The 25,558-nt window shown below is 43.1% G+C and overlaps 1 protein-coding gene across 1 annotated transcript; it reads left to right on the top strand.

The window, feature by feature from the left end:
* The first annotated feature begins 24,887 nt into the window (after window positions 1-24,887).
* Window positions 24,888-25,156, top strand: LOC122477383 (60S ribosomal protein L37a-like). Its single transcript, XM_043570328.1, is given in 2 exon segments — window positions 24,888-25,047; window positions 25,050-25,156. Coding segments are annotated over 2 exon segments (267 nt in total).
* The last annotated feature ends 402 nt before the right edge of the window (window positions 25,157-25,558 follow it).

A 25,558-nucleotide genomic window follows, 5' to 3' on the forward strand; every position in this document is an offset into this window, starting at 1 on the left:
CTGGATTAAAAGGGGTGGCCCTTCTCTTTGGATTAAAGCCCAAGAAGTAGTTGATTTGGATTTCTGGGATGGGGACAAGGAAGCTTGATTTTTCAGGGCCACTTTGAAAATACTGGGACTCTGTGCCTTAAAGCTTTCTAGTCCATCATCTTCTGATGTGGCTAAGGGGACACTAGAGGTGCCTTTATCCCCAATCTTCCCTAGTAGCCTATCCGAGTGCTTGAAAATCTACTCTTAGGAAGTGTTCTTTTGTGTTAAGGATTCATGCTTATAGAAAGCTCCTGGTAGCTTTTTTTCTCCCTTCCTCCTCCAAGTCAGGGGAATATAGCATTGGCTAACTTGCTGATGTAACTTCCCTTTATATTTCTTCAGCTCCATGATGATGGTGGTAAAGAGAAGAGAGAGGTGGTGACTTAGAAGAGCTGTTCCAGCTATAAGAGTCTACTTCACTAATTCATATTTTAGCAGTGCCATATTTATTAGGTACCACCTTGGTAGAACATTTTCATGGAAATTTGAAAAAAAGTCTTCACATGTTGGCTTTCTACTCACTGAGGAGGCAGGCACTATCTATCTAATTGCTGAGATGCCATACTCTAGTTAGACAAGATGGCAGCCCACAAGGGAAGGGGATGCCAGCTATGGGTTTAGCTCCATGCTTTTCTTTAAGCTTTCTCTGCACAAACTCTTTTTCTTTCTTTCTTTCCCTTAACTTCTTTTGCCCCTATATTGTTATTCACTCTTCTTGTCTCAACAGTCCTCCCCACCATTCTTTCATTGTTTAGCTTCTGTTTGTTACTCCCTGACCACAAGCATACAAAATGAGTGCTCACAAATGCATTCAGTTACATTAGCTGTATAAAAGATGCCTCTCTAACTCCTGTGGGAAAACCAAGCAAAATGAAGAAGAGGCAGATGTTGTAGAGCAATCCAGTGTTCCCAGGGCCTCCAGAACTCAGCTGAGATTCCAGTGAGACTCTAAGGATTAAGTTAGCCAACCTCATTTGAGAAAGACCCTGACCCCTTTCTTTTATGTACTCTTCCCTCCCCTTCCTTTCATTTCTCTGTCTTTGCTCCTTAGAAAATGCCTTGCTTTCCTTTAAATTCAAAAAATACCCCTCACTGGGGGTGCCTTTCAAGAGGAGGGAAGTGTAAGGAATTAGAGGACTACTTTCCTCTGTATGCAAATGGCTCTTCTCTCCCTCAATCATCCTTTAAGTCAAAATAAGGAAAGGAAAAAAGTCCATTCTCACTGTTTCATTGGGTCTCCTTAGAGACAGATGGTTACTGCCAAAACCTATATGGGCATTATAAAAGAGTAGGCTGGATAAAATGGAACCCTCGCTAGCAGAGGGGAAGCAGTGCATAGAGGACTGAGCCCTGGGTTAGTGGTCCAGAGACCTTTATGGGCCCATGGGAGAGAGGTAAGGAGGAGGGAAAAGGGAAGGATGGAATGAGAGTCAGAGGGAGGAATTGAGAGAGAGAAAAAGTGGGCTCCAATCTATTTTCCACAGGCTCCTGTTCTCATTTGGAGATGGGATCCAGGCCTACCAAGGGTAAAATTGACAGATAACAACTGTGGGCATGGAATGGGCACAGGAGTGCCTCTGCACTCTGTGCTCTGATCATCCTGATAAGGTGAGGTCACAAGGAATCCAAGTTAGGCTCATACATAGTGTCTCCATGAATAAAAAATAAGGGGTGGGAAAGAAAAACTTCAGTCAGAGAAACTTTATTTGGTGAGTTTCATGACTAGAAGCTCTACTGGATGATTTTTTTTCCCACTGAATCAATCAAGTGAATCAACCTTACCAAAACTGACAAAATGGTATGCTCAGTTTTAATGTCATGTAGACAATAACTCTTTACTGGTCCTCAGTTTTCCTATTAATAGTAGTTTTATGTGTGGAGACTATTACTTATATAATAACAACACGGACACAATTATTTCTAAGGCTAGCTTCTCTGGTTATGAATGCCCCCTGCCCACCTCTAACTCCAAAAGTAGCTCAGAGCTAGAAGAGAGCTAGATTCCTTTTTTATTTCAGTTTTTGGCATACTGTCAAAGGATGAGGAGATATTTATCTGCAACATGGCAGCTGATAACACAGATGACCTTTATAAATTTTCCCAAATTGGAATCAGATACCCATGCTGCCACCTCTGATCAACACCCAAACTCTGCATCCCAGGCTGACTATCTTTCAAGTTTTCTGGGCTCCATGGAGTTGGCTAGACTTCCCATTTTCCTCCCATTATAGCTTCACCCCGCTTTTTAAATTATTTTAATGTTTATTTATTTTTGAAAGAGAGATAGAGAGACACAGTGAAAGCACGGGAGGGGCCCAGAGAGAGGGAGACACAAAATCCAAAGTACAGGGCCTGACATGGGGCTTGAACCCATGAATGGTGAGATAATGACCTGAGCGGAAGTCGGCCACTTAATCAACTGAACCACCCAGGCGCTCCTCATCTTGGCCCTGATGCTTTTCTAGAATAAAAACTTATTTTCAGCACTCCATGGATTGTTCTTTCTTCTGTCTGCTCAGGTGGTTTTGACCCTCTCCCTCCTTGAATCTTGATTTTGCTACAACATAAGAACATGTCTGGTACAAACCAGGCCCCCAACTTGGGAAACAGCACACATCTCACAATCACCTCTCGTGTAAATTAAATCAGAACCCTGGGTTCCTGCTTCAGGCCCCATATATAATAGGCTGTGGGATTTGGACAAAGCCTGTCTCAGATTATAGTGATTTCCAAGTTTCTGGAGGTGTTCAAGTACTGTTACCCAGCCATGGATATAGGCATTACAGAGTGGACATAATTGGAATTTGAGTACCAAAGGGTGATTTTGAGTAGAGATCTTAAACCCCTTCAGCACTGAGATTCTGAGTCAATTAACTTCACATCTCTCAGCATCAATTATCTGTAAAATGGAGTTAAATTTTCCTGTCCTGCAACTCAAAGAACTATGGCATGCTAATTATATGGCTATCTTGATGGTAACCTGTCATGGTCAGACTGCTCCTGTGATTCAATTGAGTGTTAAGATGTTTAAAAGTAGGTGAAGTATATGTACTACTGCATAGTTGTAAAGGGCTTAGACAATGAGTGTTAGAATCATCCAAACTCCAGAATCAGCACTCCTTTAGGGTGGAGAGACAACTCCAGAGGAAAATGACATCATGTATTCTGGGCTTGAGGGAGAAAGACAGAAGAAATTGTGGTGTGAGACCTTGGCTTGAGAAAGGTGTCTTGTTCTGTTCTTAGGAGCTCTAAACCAACTAAGAAATTGATTTTCAGGATTATTTCATTTAAACATAATTTGGCTGCATAATTTCCATCCCAGCCCACAAAATATGCTTCAGCCCTATGCCTAAACCCCTGTAACCCCCAAGTGCTCTCAATATTCTATCCCATGATTATCCTTTCTTCCCCTCACCCGGTTTTCTAAATACCCCTTTCCTCCCCAGCCTACTGGCAACCAACTCAGGGCTCCATCCTTTGGACATATTCCTGGAACTTAAAACCCAAATTAGAGAGAAATGAAGAAATATTAATTTATCCTAGAACCTCTGCTGATTTATTTATGGGCCTCTGCCTGATTTACAGTCATCTGCCTCTATTTTTATTCCAGAACTGGCTAGGGCCAACCTCATTTTCTTAGCAGCCCAACTCCTCTCCACCTTTTCTTCTACCCAGGCATCCAGCCATGGGATAGCTGGGGGTCAAAAGTGATGGTTCATTGGAGGGGCCAAGCAGGTGATCTTGGCCTAGCTTCAGATGTAGAGAGCTTCTTGTTTTCTAAACTTCTATGAATCTCCATTCCCAGATGAGGCATGTTGTCAGTTCTTGGCAGTTTCTTGGACAAAGTCTATCCCCATTTCCCTATTCTGCCTGGACATAAATCTTCCTTTCCTTGGACTAACAACATAGAAATTTCCTACTAGCAGCTAAACCAAGAAGGTTTAAGGAGGTCAACTAGAGTCCATCATTTGTTCAAATGGGGAAAGGCCCAGCTTTTTAACCTCCAAATAGCTTAAAACCCCTATTGGAAGAATATGGAAATGAATATCCACCTCTCTAGCCCTGAGTCCAGGGTCTTCATATCTGGTGCAGAAAGGCCTGTGCCAGGATGTGAAGCCAGTTCTTAGCAGTCCAGATGTGACAATCAAACATTTGGTAAACAGCCATCCCAGCTGCACAGGTCCAAGGAACAGCTTTTCAGAAGTGGTTCAGGGAATGAAGGTATAAATCAACCTCTTCCAAATCCCTTTAAAAAGGCTGACTCTTTGGCTTCCAAGCTGTCTGCTGTCTTAACTCCCCAACATTTCCTCATGAAGGTGAGGGAAAACACATAGTTTGGTTATGTTTCCTTCAAGCAGCAGGTAGTTTATGTGGACATCTTGTGGATTATTCCTAGAGATGACCTTCCTGTCCCTTCATTCTTCATGGGAAAAAGTGAGAACAAGGTATGACTGGGAATTCCAGTTTCCAAGCACAAGACCAGTAAGTAAAGCTAAGACTCTCAGTCACTATGTGGCACCATTTACCCACTTTTCTGTGCAAGGTTAATGGGTGGTGGCTGTATGCAAAGCAAACTGAACTTAAAAATATGAAAACATTTTAGGGATTTAGTTCTTACCTGGTTGCTAATATGATGAGGGATGCTGGGAAAATCCCTTGCCCTCTGTTTCTCAGTTTTTAATTTTGTGAACTGGGAAGCAGATGGGTTTCCCTAAAATCTCTTCCAGCATTATTATTCTGCAAATATATGAGTGTACTCTCTAGCCATCTGAGTGATAGAATTTTGGGCCCTGGGGCCATACAGAGGATAAGTATAGAAAAAATCACAAGGGCCAAGTTATGTGTATGAAGTTGGGAGTAAAGAGGACATGGGTCATGGAAGAAGCAGGACTTTCCAACACACGGACCATGTTTTTTTTTGTGAGCCTTCCATGTTATCAAGGAAAAGATGAGGGAGTCATTCATCTGCTGAGAAAACACTGACTGACCACAAAATTGGGGCCTGGTATGTGGGAGTAGAGTGGGTGATGTGTGGGACACCAAGATGAATAAACCCGAAAGGTATTTACCAGCCAGTGGGGAAGTAAATAAGTAAACAAACAACAAGGGTGAGGGGACTCCTTGCTAATTAGAACTACAAACTGCTGGCAGGGTGCCTGGGTGGCTCAGTCAGTTAAGCCTCTGACTTTTGGTTTCAGCTCAGGGTCATGATCTCATTGTTCGTGGGTTCAAGCCCCGCTGACAGTGCAGAACCTGCTTGGGATTTTCTCTCTCTCCCTTTCTCCATGCCCCTCCCTCTTGCTTGCTCTCTCTCAAAGTAAATAAATAAACTTAAAAAAAAAAGAACTACAAACTGCTGGAGTGGGGAAGAAGGAAGGATAAATTCTGGCAGGATGGTAAGGAAGGTCTCACAGAGAAGGAATCGTTTTAGCTGGGCTTTAAAAGATGAACAGATGTGGTGTGGTGTGGGGTGTGTGAGTGTGTGTGTGGTTTGTAGAAAGAGAGAACAGGAGGAGGAATAAAAGGCAGGCATTCTTAGGCATAAGGAATAGCTTAAAGAAAGGGGGAGAGGTTCATTTATGCTGTTTGGGGGAAATAAGAAGTTGTTTCAGATGGCAGGAGAAATGGAGTAGAAGAGTTTTCAAAAATGGTTTGGGGCCAGATTATGGGTTTAGGGAGCCCTCTTCACATGTCCAGTTCTGTACAGCATATAGGGAATGCTCTTCAGATATGGATAGGGTTCTAGTTCTCCAGGTTGGGGAGGCAAAACCCACTCCCTCACACATATAGAAGGCTAACAAAGAGCAGTTAAGGTGAATGGGGCAAGCATTCCTGACTAGATCAAAGGAAGAGGATTTTGCAAGGCACCCTGAAGGAGGGTGGTCTTCCTGCAAGGGTTATTCACTCTTCTACTTTCTCCAGCAACCCAGGTGGTAAAGGCCTTAAAAATACGACCTATGAAGAGCAGGAAGAAGCCCTGTCTCAAGAATGGGACAACCATCGGGGGTTGCAGCAAGATGGCGGCTTAGGAGGACGCTGGGCTCACCGCACGTCCTGCTGATCACTTAGATTCCATCTACATCTGCCTAAATAACCCAGAAAACCGCCAGAGGATTAGCAGAACGGAGTCGCCGGAGCCAAACGCAGACGACAGGCCCACGGAAGAGGGTAGGAAGGGCGGCGAGGCGGTGTGCGCTCCACGGACTGGCTGGAGGGAGCCGGGGCGGAGGGGCGGCTCGCCGGCCAAGCAGAGCCCCCGAGTCTGGCTTGCAAAAGCGGAGGGGCCTGACGGACTGTGTTCCGACAGCAAGCGCGACTTTGCGTCTGGGAGGTCATAAGTTAACAGCTCTGCTCGGAAAGCGGAAAGGCTGGAGGACAAAGGGAGGGAGAGCTGCTGAGCCCCCTGACAACAGAGCTCAGTTTGGTGGGGAACAAAGGCGCTCGCCAGCGCCATCTCCCCCGCCCATCCCCCAGCCGAAATCCCAAAGGGAACCGGTTCCTGCCAGGGAACTTGCTCGCTCCGCGCAAACACCCAACTCTGTGCTTCTGCGGAGCCAAACCTCCGGCAGCAGATCTGACTCCCTCCCACTGCCACAGGGCCCCTCCTGAAGTGGATCACCTAAGGAGAAGCGATCTAAGCCTGCCCCTCCTGCCCCCGAGCACCTTGCCTACCCACCCCAGCTAATACGCCAGATCCCCAGCATCACAAGCCTGGCAGGGTGCAAGTAGCCCAGACGAGCCACACCACCCCACAGTGAATCCCGCCCCTAGGAGAGGGGAAGAGAAGGCACACACCAGTCTGACTGTGGCCCCAGTGGTGGGCTGGGGGCAGACATCAGGTCTGACTGCGGCCCCACCCACCAACTCCAGTTATACACCACAGCACAGGGGAAGTGCCCTGCAGGTCCTCACCACGCCAGGGACTATCCAAAATGACCAAGCGGAAGAATTCCCTCAGAAGAATCTCCAGGAAATAACAACAGCTAATGAGCTGATCAAAAAGGACTTAAATAACATAACAGAAAGTGAATTTAGAATAATAGTCATAAAATTAATCGCTGGGCTTGAAAACAGTATACAGGACAGCAGAGAATCTCTTGCTACAGAGATCAAGGGACTAAGGAACAGTCACGAGGAGCTGAAAAACGCTTTAAACGAAATGCATAACAAAATGGAAACCACCACAGCTCGGCTTGAAGAGGCAGAGGAGAGAATAGGTGAACTAGAAGATAAAGTTATGGAAAAAGAGGAAGCTGAGAAAAAGAGAGATAAAAAAATCCAGGAGTATGAGGGGAAAATTAGAGAAATAAGTGATACACTAAAAAGAAATAATATACGCATAATTGGTATCCCAGAGGAGGAAGAGAGAGGGAAAGGTGCTGAAGGGGTACTTGAAGAAATCATAGCTGAGAACTTCCCTGAACTGGGGAAGGAAAAAGGCATTGAAATCCAAGAGGCACAGAGAACTCCCTTCAGACGTAACTTGAATCGATCTTCTGCACGACATATCATAGTGAAACTGGCAAAATACAAGGATAAAGAGAAAATTCTGAAAGCAGCAAGGGGTAAACGTGCCCTCACATATAAAGGGAAACCTATAAGACTCGTGACTGATCTCTCTTTTGAAACTTGGCAGGCCAGAAACAATTGGAACGAGATTTTCAGGGTGCTAGACAGAAAAAATATGCAGCCAAGAATCCTTTATCCAGCAAGTCTGTCATTTAGAATAGAAGGAGAGATAAAGGTCTTCCCAAACTAACAAAAACTGAAGGAATTTGTCACCACTAAACCAGCCCTACAAGAGATCCTAAGGGGGACCCTGTGAGACAAAGTCCCAGAGACATCACTATAAGCATAAAACATACAGACATCACAATGACTCTAAACCCGTATCTTTCTATAATAACACTGAATGTAAATGGATTAAATGCGCCAACCAAAAGACATAGGGTATCCGAATGGATAAAAAAACAAGACCCATCTATTTGCTGTCTACAAGAGACTCATTTTAGACCTGAGGACACCTTTAGATTGAGAGTGAGGAGATGGAGATCTATTTATCATGCGACTGGAAGCCAAAAGAAAGCTGGAGTAGCCATACTTATATCAGACAAACTAGACTTTAAATTAAAGGCTGTAACAAGAGATGAAGAAGGACATTATATAATAGTTATAGGGTCTATCCATCAGGAAGAGCTAACAATTATAAATGTCTATGCACCGAATACCGGAGCCCCCAAATATATAAAACAATTACTCATAAACATAAGCAACCTTATTGATAAGAATGTGGTAATTGCAGGGGACTTTAATACACCACTTACAGAAATGGATAGATCATCTAGACACACGGTCAATAAAGAAACAAGGGCCCTGAATGAGACATTGGATCAGATGGACTTGACAGATCTATTTAGAACTCTGCATCCCAAAGCAACAGAATATGCTTTCTTCTCGAGTGCACATGGAACATTCTCCAAGATAGATCACATACTGGGTCACAAAACAGCCCTTCATAAGTTTACCAGAATCGAAATTAAACCATGCATACTTTCAGACCACAATGCTATGAAGCTTGAAATCAACCACAGGAAAAAGTCTGGAAAACCTCCAAAAGCATGGAGGTTAAAGAACACCCTCCTAAGGAATGAGTGGATCAACCAGGCAATTAGAGAAGAAATTAAAAAATATATGGAAACAAATGAAAATGAAAATACAACAATCCAAACGCTTTGGGACGCAGCGAAGGCAGTGCTGAGAGGAAAATACATTGCAATCCAGGCCTATCTCAAGAAACAAGAAAAATCCCAAATACAAAATCTAACAGCACACCTAAAGGAACTAGAAGCAGAACAGCAAAGGCAGCCTAAACCCAGCAGAAGAAGAGAAATAATAAAGATCAGAGCAGAAATAAACAATATAGAATCTAAAAAAACTGTAGAGCAGATCAACGAAACCAAGAGTTGGTTTTTTGAAAAAATAAACAAAATTGACAAACCTCTAGCCAGGCTTCTCAAAAAGAAAAGGGAGATGACCCAAATAGATAAAATCATGAATGAAAATGGAATTATTACAACCAATCTCTCAGAGATACAAACAATTATCAGGGAATACTATGAAAAATTATATGCCAACAAACTGGAAAACCTGGAAGAAATGGACAAATTCCTGAACACCCACACTCTTCCAAAACTCAATCAGGAGGAAATAGAAAGCTTGAACAGACCCATAACCAGTGAAGAAATTGAATCGGTTATCAAAAGTCTCCCAACAAATAAGAGTCCAGGACCAGATGGCTTCCCAGGGGAGTTCTACCAGACGTTTAAAGCAGAGATACTACCTATCCTTCTCAAGCTATTCCAAAAAATAGAAAGGGAAGGAAAACTTCCAGACTCATTCTATGAAGCCAGCCTTCCTTTGATTCCTAAACCAGAGAGCCAGTAAAAAAAGAGAACTACAGGCCAATATCCCTGATGAATATGGATGCAAAAATTCTCAATAAGATACCAGCAAATCGATTTCAATGGCATATAAAAAGAATGATTCACCATGATCAAGTGGGATTCATTCCTGGGATGCAGGGCTGGTTCAACATTCGCAAATCAATCAACGTGATACATCACATTAACAAAAAAAAAAAGAGAGAAGAACCTTATGATCCAGTCAATCGATGCAGAAAAGGCCTTTGACAAAATCCAGCACCCTTTCTTAATAAAAACCCTTGAGAAAGTCGGGATAGAAGGAACATACTTAAAGATCATCAAAGCCATTTATGAAAAGCCCACAGCTAACATCATCCTCAACGGGGAAAAACTGAGAGCTTTTTCCCTGAGATCAGGAACACGACAAGGATGCCCACTCTCACCGCTGCTGTTTAACATAGTGCTGGAAGTTCTAGCATCAGCAATCAGACAACAAAAGGAAATCAAAGGCATCAAAATTGGCAAAGATGAAGTCAAGCTTTCGCTTTTTGCAGATGACATGATATTATACATGGAAAATCCGATAGACTCCACCAAAAGTCTGCTAGAACTGATACATGAATTCAGCAAAGTTGCAGGATACAAAATCAATGTACAGAAATCAGTTGCATTCTTATACACTAACAATGAAGCAACAGAAAGACAAATAAAGTCAATGATCCCATTCACAATTGCACCAAGAAGCATAAAATACCTAGGAATAAATCTAACCAAAGATGTAAAGGATCTGTATGCTGAAAACTATAGAAAGCTTATGATGGTAATTGAAGAAGATTTAAAGAAATGGAAAGACATTCCCTGCTCATGGATTGGAAAAATAAATATTGTCAAAATGTCAATACTACCCAAAGCTATCTACACATTCAATGCAATCCCAATCAAAATTGCACCAGCATTCTTCTCGAAACTAGAACAAGCAATCCTAAAATTCATATGGAACCACAAAAGGCCCCGAATAGCCAAAGGAATTTTGAAGAAGAAGACCAAAGCAGGAGGCATCACAATCCCAGACTTTAGCCTCTACTACAAAGCTGTCATCATCAAGACAGCATGGTATTGGCTCAAAAACAGACACATAGACCAAGGGAATAGAATAGAAACCCCAGAACTAGACCCACAAACGTATGGCCAACTCATCTTTGACAAAGCAGGAAAGAACATCCAATGGAAAAAAGACAGCCTCTTTAACAAATAGTGCTGGGAGAACTGGACAGCAACATGCAGAAGGTTGAAACTAGACCACTTTCTCACACCATTCACAAAAATAAACTCAAAATGGATAAAGGACCTGAATGGAGACAGGAAACCATCAAAACCTTAGAGGAGAAAGCAGGAAAAGACCTCTCTGACCTCAGCCGTAGCAATCTCTTACTCGACACATCCCCAAAGGCAAGGGAATTAAGAGCAAAAGTGAATTACTGGGACCTTATGAAGATAAAAGCTTCTGCACAGCAAAGGAAACAATCAACAAAACTAAAAGGCAACCAACGGAATGGGAAAAGATATTCGCAAATGACATATCGGACAAAGGGCTAGTATCCAAAATCTATAAAGAGCTCACCAAACTCCACACCCGAAAAACAAATAACCCAGTGAAGAAATGGGCAGAAAACATGAATAGACATTTCTCTAAAGAAGACATCCAGATGGCCAACAGGCACAGGAAAAGATGTTCAGCGTCGCTCCTTATCAGGGAAATACAAATCAAAACCACACTCAGGTATCACCTCATGCCAGTCAGAGTGGCCAAAATGAACAAATCAGGAGACTATAGATGCTGGCGAGGATGTGGAGAAACGGGAACCCTCTTGCACTGTTGGTGGGAATGCAAACTGGTGCAGCCACTCTGGAAAGCAGTGTGGAGGTTCCTCAGAAAATTAAAAATAGACCTACCTTATGACCCAGCAATAGCACTGCTAGGAATTTACCCAAGGGATACAGGAGTACTGATGCATAGGGCCACTTGTACCCCAATGTTCATAGCAGCACTCTCAACAATAGCCAAATTATGGAAAGAGCCTAAATGTCCATCAACTGATGAATGGATAAAGAAATTGTGGTTTATATACACAATGGAGTACTATGTGGCAATGAGAAAAAATGAAATATGGCCTTTTGTAGCAACATGGATGGAACTGGAGAGTGTGATGCTAAGTGAAATAAGCCATACAGAGAAAGACAGATACCATATGGTTTCACTCTTATGTGGATCCTGAGAAACTTAACAGGAACCCATGGGGGAGGGGAAGGAAAAAAAAAAAGAGGTTAGAGTGGGAGACAGCCAAGCATAAGAGACTGTTAAAAACTGAGAACAAACTGAGGGTTGATGGGGGGTGGGAGGGAGGAGAGGGTGGGTGATGGGTATTGAGGAGGGCACCTTTTGGGATGAGCACTGGGTGTTGTATGGAAATCAATTTGACAATAAATTTCATATAAAAAAAAAGAAACACCTGGTAACTATGAGAGGTAATAACATGTATTTGTTCAATCACTGATGAGTTACCACTTAGTGCCAGATACATGGCTGGAGGGGAGAAGTGCAGGGTGGGAGGTTGGAAAGATAAATTAGACATGTCTTGGCCTTTGGAGAATTCACATTTGAGATAGGCACAGTAGGTAGAATAATGCCACCACCAAGGATTTTCATATCCTAAACTCCAGGATCTACAAATATGTTATATCACGTGGAAAAGGGAAATAAATGTTTCTAGTCAGATGATCCTAAAATAGGAAGGTTTTCCTCGATTATCCAGATGGGCCCAATTCATCATAAGAGTTTTTATAAGTTGAAGAGGAAGATAGAAGAGGAGGTTGGAGTGTTGAGGTATGAAAAGGACTCAACTCACTGTCACTAGCCTTGAAGATGAGGAACAGAGCTAAGAACCAAAGAATATAATTGGCCTTTAGAAGGTGGAAAACTCAAGGAAACAGAATCTCCCTTAGAACCTCCCGAAAAGAATGGAGTCCTGCCAACACTTTGAGTTTAGCCCAGTGAGACCCATGTCAAACTTCCAACCTACAGAACAAAAAGATAATACATTTATATTGTTTTAAGCCACTAAGTGTGTGACAATTTGTTACAGTAACTCATACAATGGATCGATGAAAACAAACACAATAATGTTCTGGCATGAAGAGTGCTCTAGAAAAAATCCCAAAGCATATTGTGAAAATTCAGATGTCAGGACTTTGTCTTGGAGATAAGGATTCAGGGATGTCTCCCCAAAAAAGGTGTGGCATTGGTGATGGATGTGGAAGGGTTGATAGGTTGCTGAAGGGGATAGGACAGTCATAAAAGAGACTGGCTTGTTTAGGAAATAATGAAACAAATGGGATATTGTGGATGAGAGGTTGGACATGTGAGGGAATGAGGAGTGAGAGAAGCTGCTACCTCTATCCTTCTCACTGGGAAAATGCTGAAGTGCCCAAGTTATTGTCTGCCCAACTTGGCTGAGGCAAGAATATGGCTTTGTAGAGCTACAGCCTGCTACAGCTGTGTTTGTCACTATGCCTCCTCCCCCCATTCTCACCATGAAGTCTACTGAGAGGACCATCCCTAGCACCAGCCCTACAGCAAGGCAGTAATGAAGAGTAAAGAGAGGAGCCAGGAGCGAGATTGCATGCCTTGGGACTCTTAATTCAACTTGGCCCTGGATGTGAGGGTTGGGCTAAAAAGAAAGAGCTGGGGAGGGTGTTGAATTGTAGTAGCAATCTTTGTTCCTCCTATAAACTTGTGGCCTGGTAATGGGAGAGAGGCATTGGGCCTGGACCAAGGGATGAGGGTGGGGGCCATTTTGGAATTTAGGACCATCTGGGTGCTCCACTGGCAAACTCTCATCAGTAACAGAATAGAAGACTAGCTCAATACCCAGGGGGAGTACTAGGGGCAGAGGTTTTGGAAAAAAGGGAAAGAAGGGTTGTGGCTTGTCTCAATGGGCTAGGGTCTCTGCCAATCCTGGCACAGGCCACAAGGAAGAAGGCTTCTCCCTGAGGAGGCTTGTTCCCCTGCTCCTCCCCTTTCCCATTCCTACCCCTATCCTTGGCACCAGGGACTCTGGAAAAAAGGAAAGAAAAAAAGTGGGGAGAAAGCAGCTGGATACAGTCAGGAGCACATCTGGCTTCTTAGGCTGTCTTATGTTTCTCACTTCCACCTCCCTGTACATCCCTTACTCTTTTTCAGTCTTCTGATAGGAGGACTGTAATGGAATGGGGGGGAGGCTGGGGAATCAGAGTTGAGGCTGGTTGGGGTAGGGTGCAGGAAGAAAGTTGTTCAAAATATTAACTGGTCTTGTGAGGTGGCCTCTTGGCTGGAACTTGACCACTTAACTTCTTGTTTTTCCTCCAACTGCCTCTTCCCCTCCCTTTGCTCTGGACTGGAACTGAGCCCGGGGAAGGAAAGAGGAGCAGCAAAGTTGGCCAGGGCCTTTTGTCTGGTTCCCTGTAGGCTTGGGGCCAGGACAGCCTTCCTAGGGGGAATGCATATAGTTTTGAGTCAAAGTGTTGCCTCTCAGCACTTCCTCCTCTGGCCACAGCTGGAATAAGACACTCTTAGAAAACCCAAGCTCCTTGCCAGCTGTTCCATGAGCACACCTTGGTCCTGGGGCCTGAGATCTCTCTATGCAGGAGCAATCATGAACTCTGTAGGTGGTGGCAATTCTGGCTGCACCACCTGCCCTGCTGCCCAGCCATCTGTTGCTCCCTTCACTGCCAATGTTTGTGGACCATGCAAAACAATCGAGTGAGCAAAAGCTGACCAAAAAGTGGGGGTTTTGGGGGGTAGAGGATGTGAGTTTTCCAGATTGGAGCTGGCTGGTTGTGCCCTCATCCTTTTCTTCCCTCAAAGACAAACATGGAAGGTACCTCCAGCAAGCTGTCAGGGAGTAGAGGACATTGAAATGTTGATCTGGATAGGTATTTTGACCCACGAATTTGCCTTTCTGTGTTCCTCCCACCTTCTCTCTCCTCTGTATACCTACTCTGTTCTTGCCCCTTTCTGTTCCCAGGCAAGGAACTAATTAAACCCAAAGCGATTTTAGGACACTAAATAGAGACACCCACAGAGGCAGCAGCAATAGCTGCTCATGCTGCAGCTGGTGATCTTGGTACTGCTGATGAGTGCCCGGGACCTAATGTCAGGGGAGTTGGAGTAAAAAACCGTCACTGTCAGGTCTGCCAACCCTCCAGTCGGTTTCTCAAGTTAGGCACCTTCTACTCCCTATGGAGGCCTAGGGATCTATAAAGCCTTACAGCTTCTCCTGTCACCACCATATTCACTTGTCGTCCCCTGAACTTAGCTTCTTTTGGTGGCTCTTCTTTTACCCCATTCCCCAGCCTATTCCACTTCTGCCTCAAGTTTTCTACATGATAACAGAAAATTAATAAATGTCCCCATCTTGACCATTTAGTCTTCGGTTGCCTATCTGTGACTTCCCCTGCTGTATAATGTGGCACAGTTGTTCTCTCAGAGTCTCCAGGCATCTCCCAAGATCCCCTGAAAGATACCTGTTTCCAAGCTAGGCTGTTTTTTTTGTCCTGCAATTTGTGCCCCCAGAGAGACTCTGGCTAGTCATTGTGACCACATCAGAGATCTGGCTGTTGTCCTGATTCACAAAGATCCGGGGTGGGGGAATATATTCAGTTTCTTTCCTGGGGTATTGTCCTTTTGGTGTGTCTGGGCTTCCACATCACTTTTGTGGTCCTCAGCCCCCTCCCTGACCTGGCCAAGCCTGGGAGGGGAGAAGAAGGCAAGAGGACCCAATCCTAGCCCCTGTCATCCCTCTTCTTGCCAGTGGGTCAAAGCCAGCTGAGAAGCAGGCTCACTGTTTTTCATGGAGGGCCTAGATGATAAACTTATCCTGAATCTGGGGGACATGTGTCATGAGACCTACATCAGCACTATGCACGCCTCTCCAGGAACCTGCCTCTACAAGCTGATGAAACCATCCCAACCAGGCATCACAGTTTTTCAGTGTCCACCAGCTGAAGAGTTTTTCTTTGACTTCAATCCCAAATAATTTGGCTATGTGCTGCTACTGAACTTGGAAGCTACATTGTCCTGACAATATTTGTCAGGATGTCCTAGAAGAGGAATTGACTTTTGGGACCTGGAGGAAGCACTGTGACACCTTGTTAATGGCTCAAACTGAGTGGCAAGGAGACCGAAACTCAGAGCTTTCTGTCTTAGGAGACCTGTAAGAATGCCCACATGGATGAGTACCTTATGCTGAACCCCATCAAGGACCAGGGACTGCTGAATGCTTGGAAACCAAGGACCTGGGTGCTTCTTGACCAACCCTGATCTTCTGTAGGGGCCAAGGGAATAGTGTGTGGCACCATGCTAGACATTCTTATTTCTAAAGGGCCCTGCCAAGTTGTCACAGTAACCACATATTTGGTATGGTGCTTGGTTCCTGAATCTATATACATCCAGGACAATTTGAGTGGATCCCCCCCAAAAAGGAGGCAAGAATGGTGGGATTCTAGTTTAGACAGTTTGGGATGGCTGGTAGATGGGGATACTTCTGACATGCCTCTTTGCCCCCTCACCCCCACCCCATTGTCTTTCCCTGATCTCCACAATTTTTGTTGTGTGTGCTATGGTCATATTCTTCCAGGAGATTAAGGTCAAACTAGATTACTTGTTTGCCAACCTCACTCCTATGGGACATGAGGGTGTGGGGGGGGGAAGCCAGTAGCAGCAGCAGCAGCAGCAGCAGCCAAACAGTAGTCTCATTTACCACAATGCTTCCCACCTGTTATACCTGGAATGCTCTGTGCCCTTTGGTTTAGAACTGAGCTCTTGGGGCTCCTTGGAGGCTAAGTCAGTTGAGCATGCAACTTTGGCTCAGATCATGATCTCATGGTCTGTGGGTTTGAGCCCCGCATCAGGCTCTGTGCTGACAGCTCAGAGCCTGAAGCTTGCTTCAGATTCTGTGCCTCTCTCTCTCTCTCTCTCTCTCCCCTTCCCTTGCTCAATCTCTGTCTCTGTCTCTGTCTCTCTCAAAAATAAATAAACATTAAAAAAATAAAGAACTCTTTGGGCCATTTCCTGCTCTAATTAGCTGTACTTCCTGTGTAGCCTTCTCAACCTAGTCAGTATGTATTTATTCCCTGTGCTGGTGGAATTGGTTGTGGGTGATTCGTTGAATGGCAACCTTGTCCCAGCCTAATGCTTTGGACCATTTGTTCCCTTTATATCCTCAAGCTGGTTCATATCCTAGGCTTCCTTGAAAAGTCCTGACCATAAGAAGTCTGGTTCATACCTTCCATTCCTCCTGGAAGGAAGTATGTCCCTTTCTCATGATTTGGGTGGCTGAGATCTCATTCTTTGGCTTGCCCTTCATCTATGGGGAACTTTTGGGTATGTCCATCCCAGGTCAGGATGAGTCTCACTTTGGAGACATCTTTATATATCTCTGGTAGACTGTCATAACTCACTACTGTTGGCTATGAAGATTACTACCCCATCTCTGCTCTGGGCCAGCTTACTGCTGTTGTCACAGCCACTGTGGGCATAGGCACCATTGTCTTTTTGGTGCCCATTCTCCTGGTCCACTTCCAGCACTATTATGCTATAGCCCTGGCTTACCAGAAACTAAGGCCCAGTGGGATCTTTTAGTGAGTCAAGAAGGTAAGAATGTAGACTCTAGCCTCGTTTCTTTCCTTTTGTCAGTTTTTGGTTACAGATAAGGATTTCTGGGTTTGGATTTTGCAAATATTCTTCCAAGAGTAGTCCCAGGTGATGGCAATCCCTGCTAGTCAGGATCAGCTAACCATGGTCTGAAGGTTAGACTCTTCCCCATCAGCCACCTGAAGAAGGGGCTTAGTGGGAAGGCTAGCTAAACCTCAGATTCCCCTTGCCATATTATAGGCCCTTCTCTTAATCCTCTAGTGACCAAAAAGGATAGAGGGTAGTTCTTCCTGGATGGTGTTATATCTCCCTCTCAACAAGTTCTCCCTTCTCATTCTCTCATTCCTGTTTCCTAATAAGACCATAGCCTAGGGGGAGGACTTTAGAGTGATGGTAGCAACAGGGTACCAACATCAATCACCTATAGATATCAATAGTGATTGGCTGTGGATATCAATAGCAATTATTTGTGTATGTATGACAGAAATTTTTTATGGGTATTGGTGACATTTGGTACCAGCAGTGCCCAGGGATAACCAGATTTATCTGGTTATCAGCATTGCTCTTCATACTGCTTCTGGGACAAATGCTTCTTAGAGCCATAAGGAGGTCTTCGAAGATGCTATGATAATCCAAACAGGGGCTGGTCAGCCAGTTCTGAACCCAGAGAAGCATTTCTAACTCAATGACCTCCTCCTCATCCCATTTTTTTCATTCACTTCTCCCCCTTACTTCCCATCTCTGATTTTTCTCTAATATTTTAGATGTAGTATTAACCATCATCACAATATATTAGTCAATATTAGCCACACCATCCAGCTACAATAACAATACATAGTCACTAATAGTCATGAAATGTTATCGTCACACATTGCATAGACAGGAATGAGGAAATTGTATTTGTTGGCAAGAATAAGCAAGTGACTTCCTCTTCTAGAATTTTTAAAACATTTTTTTTAATTTTACTCATTTATAATTATTATTTTTTTAATTTGCCCAACATTTTTCAGTACCTACAATGGGTCTACTGCTTACCCTTGCTGCTGTTGAATATTCCCACCTTCTCACATCCTCTTCTTCTTTTTCTCCTCTTCTTCCTCCTTCTTCTACTAACTCCATGCCCTTCCATCCTGGCTTTTTCTGTGATGCCCACCATCATGCACCTCTCTTGGAACTGGCTCCTTGGAAGGAAAAAAGGTGTGACTTCAAGTCAAGCCACTGAGGTATTTGAAGAAGTGCCCTGAAACCAATACTACACTGTATATTAACCAACCTGAATTTAAATAAACAAATTGAAAATGAAAAAGGGCAGAATTTTCAAAAATACATTGTTTTAAAAGAAGACATCCAGATGGCCAACAGACACATTAAAAATGCTCAAAATCATAATCAAGGAAATATAAATCAAAGCTACAATGAGATATCACCTCACACCTGTCAGAATGGCTAAAATTAACAACATATGCAACCACAGGTGTTTGTAAGGTTTTGGAGAAAGGGGAACAGTCTTGCATTGAAAGGGGAATGCAAACTGGTGCAGCTACTTTAGAAAAAACTATGGAAATTCCTCAAAAAGTTAAAAATAGAATTTCCTATGATCCAGCATTTCAACTACTAGGTATTTACCCAAAGGTTAAAAAATATTGATTCAAATGAATACATGCACCCCTATGTTTATAGAAGCATTACCAAAAATAGCCAAAGTATGTAAAGAGCCCAAATGTCAATCAACTGATGAATGGATAAAGAAGAGTTGGTATATACATACAGTGGAATATTACTCATCCATAAAAAGAATGAAATCTTGTCATTTGCAATGACGTGGATGTAACTAGAGAATATTATGGTAAGCCACACGAGTCACTCAGAGAAAGACAAATACCATGATTTCACTCATACATGGAATTTAAGAAACAAAACAAATGAACTTAGGGGGAAGAAAGAGAAAAGCCAATAAACAAACTTTTAACTACAGAGAACAAACCAGAGGGGAGGTAGGAGGGGGGATCTGTTTAACAGGTAATGGAGATTAAAGAGTGCACTGGTAATAAGCACTGGGTGTTGTAAAAAAGTGTTGGATCACTATCATGTCCATCTGAAACTAAGATTATGGTGTATGTTAACTAACTGGAATTTAAATAAAAGCTTTTAAGAAAGGGGTGCCTGGGTGGCTCAGTCGGTTAAGTGTCCGACTTCAGTTCAGGTCATGATCTCACGGTCTGTGAGTTTGAGCCCCGCGTCAGGCTCTAGCAGCTCAGAGCCTGGAGCCTGCTTCAAATTCTGTGTCTCCCTCTCTCTATGCACTGCCTGCCCCCATTCTCTGTCTCTCAAAAATGAACAAATGTTAAAAAAAAAAAAAACTTTTAAGAAAGACAAAAAAAAAAAAAAAAGAGGAAGAAGTGCCTGGGACACTGAGACTGCGCTGGGAAGTTGAACTGAACTGTGAGCATAATTCTGTTTACAAAACTTTTAAATAAAATAAACTTTGAAGTCCATTCTAGGGTCTGTCTGTGTTTTTTTCCGGGAGAGGTTAATGGGCATAAGCAAGGATGGGGTGATATATTAAACTAATGGCAAGATGTGTGGGCAAATAATTTGATAAAGTAAAAAGTGATTTGATATATTTATTGTATATGCTCATCACAATAAACTATTATCATTCACAAACACCTTGACTAGTAAAGAACCTTTTGTTTGTGGTGGGGATAGGGTGGTGAGGGGAAGGAGACAAGTCCAAGAGTTGAAGAGGAATTGAAGGCTGGCTCTCCTGTTTAGGGCATAGTGATGGAACTCCTGGACCCTTCTCAGGGATGGCAGGTTGAAGGGAAAAAGGTTTCCATTTAAATGGAAGCACTGAAAGAAGATCAAGATTATGGCAAAACACCAAAGACAATCTCTACCTTCTCATGCCTAGAAGATACTGGAACAATTTAGTGCTTTCAGAGACTGATCTAGTCCACTACTTTTATGTTAAAAATGGGAAAAATAAGTTGTAGCAAAGGGAGGGGATTTTCCTAAGGTCATGCTGAAGTAGTGGAAGAGCTGGGAGTTCTGTGACTTCAGAGGAATACTGTATAAATCTTTGTTAACTCAGCAGCATCAGAAATAGATTATTAGAATTTCCAACCAAAATTCAAGAAGACCGTCCCTCATTGCAAGCAACAGTGGTGGTGGCAGTGGAATGAAGGGATGGTTGGTGGGGCTGTGACACTTTAGAGAGTCTTGGAAGCTTGAATGACTAGGGTAGGACCTTAGAGTTGAAAGAACCTTAGGGAATGGCTGGGCTCTCTTTGTGTAAGTGAAGAATGTCACAGAACATTATAAAAAGAATCATGTAGAATGTTAGGGCTAGGATAAGCCTGGGAACTCACTAAGTCCAACACCCTTCCATTTCAGGTGGGAAAACTGAGGCCCAGAGAGAGGCTGGGACTTGACCTGAGTTATATAGTAAGTCAGGAGCAGGAGTAGAGCTACAACCATGTCTATCACACAAGAAGAAACACTACCTTACTATGTCTCACTCCTTGTATCTGGGTTGGATGGTCAAACCTTTCAACCAAAAATAAGAGAAGGGGGAGGAGAGTATAGAGTTTCATGACCTGCCTAGTATTTAATAATAGTATTTAATGATAAAACATTATAGAATGACAGTGATGAAATGGTTTAGTATGTGTCTTTTTTTGTAGCAGAGCCCTATATCTGAATCTGTCCTCATCCTCCAGCACAGGATGCCCTGCAAGAATGAGTCCACAGAGGGGCGCCTGGGTGGCTCAGTTGGTTAAGCGTCCACTTCAGCTCAGGTCATGATCTGGCAGTTTGTGGGTTTGCGTCCAGCTCTGTGCTGACAGCTCAGAGCCTGGAGCCTGCTTCTGGTTCTGTGTCTCCTCTTTCTTCCCCTCCCCTTCACAGGCCCGGTCTCTCAAAAATAAATAAATGTTTAAAAAATAATTTAGAGGGGCGCCTGGGTGGCGCAGTCGGTTAAGCGTCCGACTTCAGCCAGGTCACGATCTCGCGGTCCGTGAGTTCGAGCCCCGCGTCGGGCTCTGGGCTGATGGCTCAGAGCCTGGAGCCTGTTTCCGATTCTGTGTCTCCCTCTCTCTCTGCCCCTCCCCCATTCATGCTCTGTCTCTCTCTGTCCCAAAAATAAAATTTAAAAATGTTGAAAAAAAATTTAAAAAAAATAAAAAATAAAAAATAATTTAGAAAAAGAATGAGTCCACGGACAGTCCCAAATTTAGTGATACCACAAGACTGAGCCTACAAATTCTCTAGACATTCAGGGTCTCTCCTGAATAGAGAGCACTCCCCAGTACTTATTATCCTTTTCTTGATTTGGGTTCTTCCACACTAAGGTCATACTGGGTCATCTACCCAGGCATGAATTTCTCTACTCTGAGGAGGGCAGGGGGTACACATGGACGCTGGAAAACACTTTAATTTGAGAAGTTCTTTCCATATTTAAGAACAATTCTTTTCCTCACATGTGAAAATTCTCATCCATGGAACTAACTCATTCTCACACCCACCCTCACAGCACAGCCATATTGTACTCTCAAAACTTCATCCACATCTCCCCAAGTATACCTACTTTACCCATGACAGATACCCCACTGACCATGCTCTCTGTGCAGACCTGGAAATCCTCTTGTTATTAGTGGCTGGTAAGGAAGGTGTACTCTCCCAGAACATACTTCTCTCTGTATCCCTCTTATTAAGAAGTGGCCAGGGGGTTTGTAGCCCAACCCTAGTTTATGTATTTGACCATATCTCGTGAAGCACCCAGTTGTCTTCTGCTTTCCACTCCTGCCTCAGCAAATCAAGCCTAGTTGGTTCTGCAGTTTCAGGTCAGATCTATAGAGGGCAGCCACTGCTAATTTATGAGAAATTCTGGACATGGCCTCCTACCCTCTTCACTTAATTTTCAGTGCTTGTAACATGTTAGAACTACAGGCTATTAGAATCAGAGGATGTGTGTAAATATTTGAACTCCCTCATGATACAAATGGGGAAATTGAAGCCCAGAGAATTTATAAGACCAGTCTAAACTGAGAAAATGATTCACTCTATGCCAATTAGAGCTAGAATTCAGATTTCCTGAATCTCAGAATTCTTGAAATCCAAATACTTCATTTTATAGTTGCCAAAACTGAGGCCCAGTGAAGAACTTGTCTGAGGTCATGCAGTTATTGTAACAAAGCTAGGATTTGAATCCAGGTAGTCTAAATCCTAGTCCAGGACTCTTGAAAGATAATTTTATACATCTAAATCATTCTGTATATTACAAACAGGAAAGGCTCACAGAGGGAATGCAATTTGACTGAAATCACAGAGTAAATTAGTTACAGTCAAAGCTAGAGCCCATATCTGGCTATAAAACTGAGACTGAACAGAAATTGGGGATTCTGACTTCTAGTCCCTCAGAAACCTCAGTGGCTTGAGGACTTGGTATCTCAGAATTAAATACGAGAGTAGAGAATGCTGTCCTTGCTTAAGCTGACTAGTGTCTAGGAAGCTAGAATCTAGACACAGTGTATATTTGGGGTCTCTGTTCACCCCTGTTCTGGTGCCCCTTCACAGAAAAATCACATAACAAAAGGTTCAACTCATTTCTCCCCTTTCAAGGTCCCCAGTTTGGAGAGTGAAAATATGATTCATAGTTGCTGCTGAGAACATAATTGCTAGCTGGAACATCACTATAACACCCAACTATCACATTTGCAGAGCACTGTCATGTTTTTGTCAAAGCTCTTTCTTATCTTTTCTTTTAAAAAAAATTACTACTGCTCCAAGCCCCAGGGAGCCAGATGAGAAAGATACTATTACTCCTTTTATAAAGAAGAAACTGATTTATGGGAGTTGGTAAAGGGAGAGTTTTGACTGGGCAATCAGTGTCTTGACCCATTTATTTTCAAGTTTCTAGAGTGTTCTACATATATATCCAGAGCCCCAGAGGAGTCAGCAGTGTCCCTTAAGTGCCCTGATGTCAGCTCCCTCCCTCATTTATTTTTCACTGACTTTGGGACACTGTATTAGGCTTTCATTGGAGACAAAAGAGACCTGGACCCTCTCCTCAAATGTTCACAATCTGTATATCTATTGAGTTTACACCCACCTATTACTATACTCAACATTCTTTCTCTCAGAAAAATACTCTGAAAAGTGTCTTTAAACTGATGGTGTTGACTCACTCATAATTTTTTTTTTCGGAGCACTTGATTAGGAATCAGGACACCAACATTCTGTTTCCAGGTCTTGTATTACTTCACTGTGGAGCAGTGGCCCATTCCTTTCATGTCTGTGGTCCTCAGTTTTCACCTTTGTAAAATTATGGGGCACAGGAGATGGAAGAGGGAGTATATGGTTGTTAAGAACCTCTGGCTCAGATCATCTAGGAGATGAAGATCCTTTGTGATCTGTGAGCAATGCTCTGTCTTTGGGTGAAAGCTAGAGGGTAAAAGCCAGCTGGCCCTGCTATGAGATGCTTCATCCTGCTGCCTTCCTCCTTAGCTCTGTGAGCCCTTCCCTAGGGACTGTGTGGGGGATTTGATCTTCCCGAGGCCTTCATAGGAACCTCATTTTTTACTTCTACTCACCAGCAGCACTCATGAAGCATAAAAGCTATTTTGAGTTGTGAGCTATTCAGCCAGATTAACTTCCTGGGGGTGGGGGTGGGGCAGAGAGAGTGAAAGAATCAGAGACAGAGAGATGCAGAAAAAAAGAGAAACAAAGAGGGAGGAAGAGAGAATGCCAGAGAGGGAGAAGATGGGGAGAAAAGAGAAAGAGGGACAAAGAGAGAAACAAAAATATAAAACATATATATAGAGACAAGAAGAGACAGAGAAGAGATAGAAAGAGGGTGAGACAGAAGAAAGAAGGAAATGGAAGAGATGAGAGAGAATGGGAATGATAGTGGACCTACCTAGTCTCTGAAGCCCTCATGAGAGAAGCTGCATAAAATCATGCATCTTGTAGTAATAGAATACATAACTGGAAGGATCTTTCAAAAGTTAAGAACAGAGAGGGATTGAGAATTTCTCATAGTCACACAGCAAGTTAGTGGCAGTGCCAGGATTCAAACCCTTGACTAAAGTAGGATAGCTCAAAAGAGAGTCCAGAGGCTTGGGCTTTGTCAGTCTGTCTTTACATACTTGTGGGCAATACAGTAGCACAAGTAGAGTGCCACCACATTGTCTGCCCCCAAAGAAGCACTAGAATCAGGGAGTTCTATATTTTTCTTCCACCAGCTCTTCTCTGAGGACCTAGACACACATACCTGTGAAGGATGAATGGGGTTGTTTCATTTTAAACTACAATGCTTTTGGGAGATTGCAAGAAGACTTAATGTAGGAGATAACTTTAGGGTGGGGACTTGAAGGATGAAAATATAAAAAAAAATAATGGAAAAGATATAGTCAATCTTCTAAAAATTTCAAAGAACCCAGAAAATTTTAATGTGGGTAAGACTTTTTTTTAATGTTTCTTTCTTTATTTTGAGAGAGAGAGAGAGAGAGAGAGAGAGAGAAGGGGAGGGACAAAAAAGAGAGGGAGACAGAGAATCCCAAGAGGTTCCACACAGTCAGCACAGAGCCCAATGTGGGGCTCAAAATCATGAACCATGAGCTCATGACCTGGGCCCAAATCAAGAGTTGGACGCTTAAGTGATTGAACCACCCAGGCGCCCTGGTAAGATTTTTAAAAAATAATTTTAGTTTGGTTCTCTGGACTCAGACCTAGTTTGCATCGACATGGTTAAGTGCACCAAGAAGATCAGAATCATCAGTAAATACGGGACCTATTATGATGCTTTCCTCAGAAAAATGATGAAGAAGATTGAAATAAGCCAGCATGCCAACTACACTTGCATCTTCTGGGGCAAAACCAAGATGAAACGATGAGCTGTGGGGACTAGCATTGTAGTTCCTGCATGAAAACCATAGCCGGTGGTACCTGGACCTACAATACCACTTCTGCTGTCATAGTCATTGGAAGAATGAAGGAGTTGAAAGACCAGTAGAAGCTCCACCATTTGAAACTTTGCCAGCCGATAATAAATGAGTTAGTTTATTTTTTAGTGTTTAGTTTTTTTCATTTTTATATGAAATTTATTGTCAATTCGTTTCCATTAAACACCAAGTGGTCATCCCAAAAGCAGCCCTCCTCAATACCCATCAACCACCCTCCCCTCCCTCCCTCACCCCATCAACCCTCAGTTTGTTCTCAGTTTTGAAGAGTCTCTTATGCTTTGGTTCTCTCCCTCTCTAACCTCTTTTTTTTTTCTTCCCCTCCCCCATGGACTTCTGTTAAGTTTCTCAGGATCCACATAAGAGTGAAAACATATGGTAACTGTCTTTGTATGACTTATTTCACTTAGCATAAAACTCTTCAGTTCCATCCACGTTGCTACTAAAGGCCATAT

Source organism: Prionailurus bengalensis, chromosome X, assembly GCF_016509475.1.
Source record: "Prionailurus bengalensis isolate Pbe53 chromosome X, Fcat_Pben_1.1_paternal_pri, whole genome shotgun sequence".
Taxonomy (NCBI): domain Eukaryota; kingdom Metazoa; phylum Chordata; class Mammalia; order Carnivora; family Felidae; genus Prionailurus; species Prionailurus bengalensis.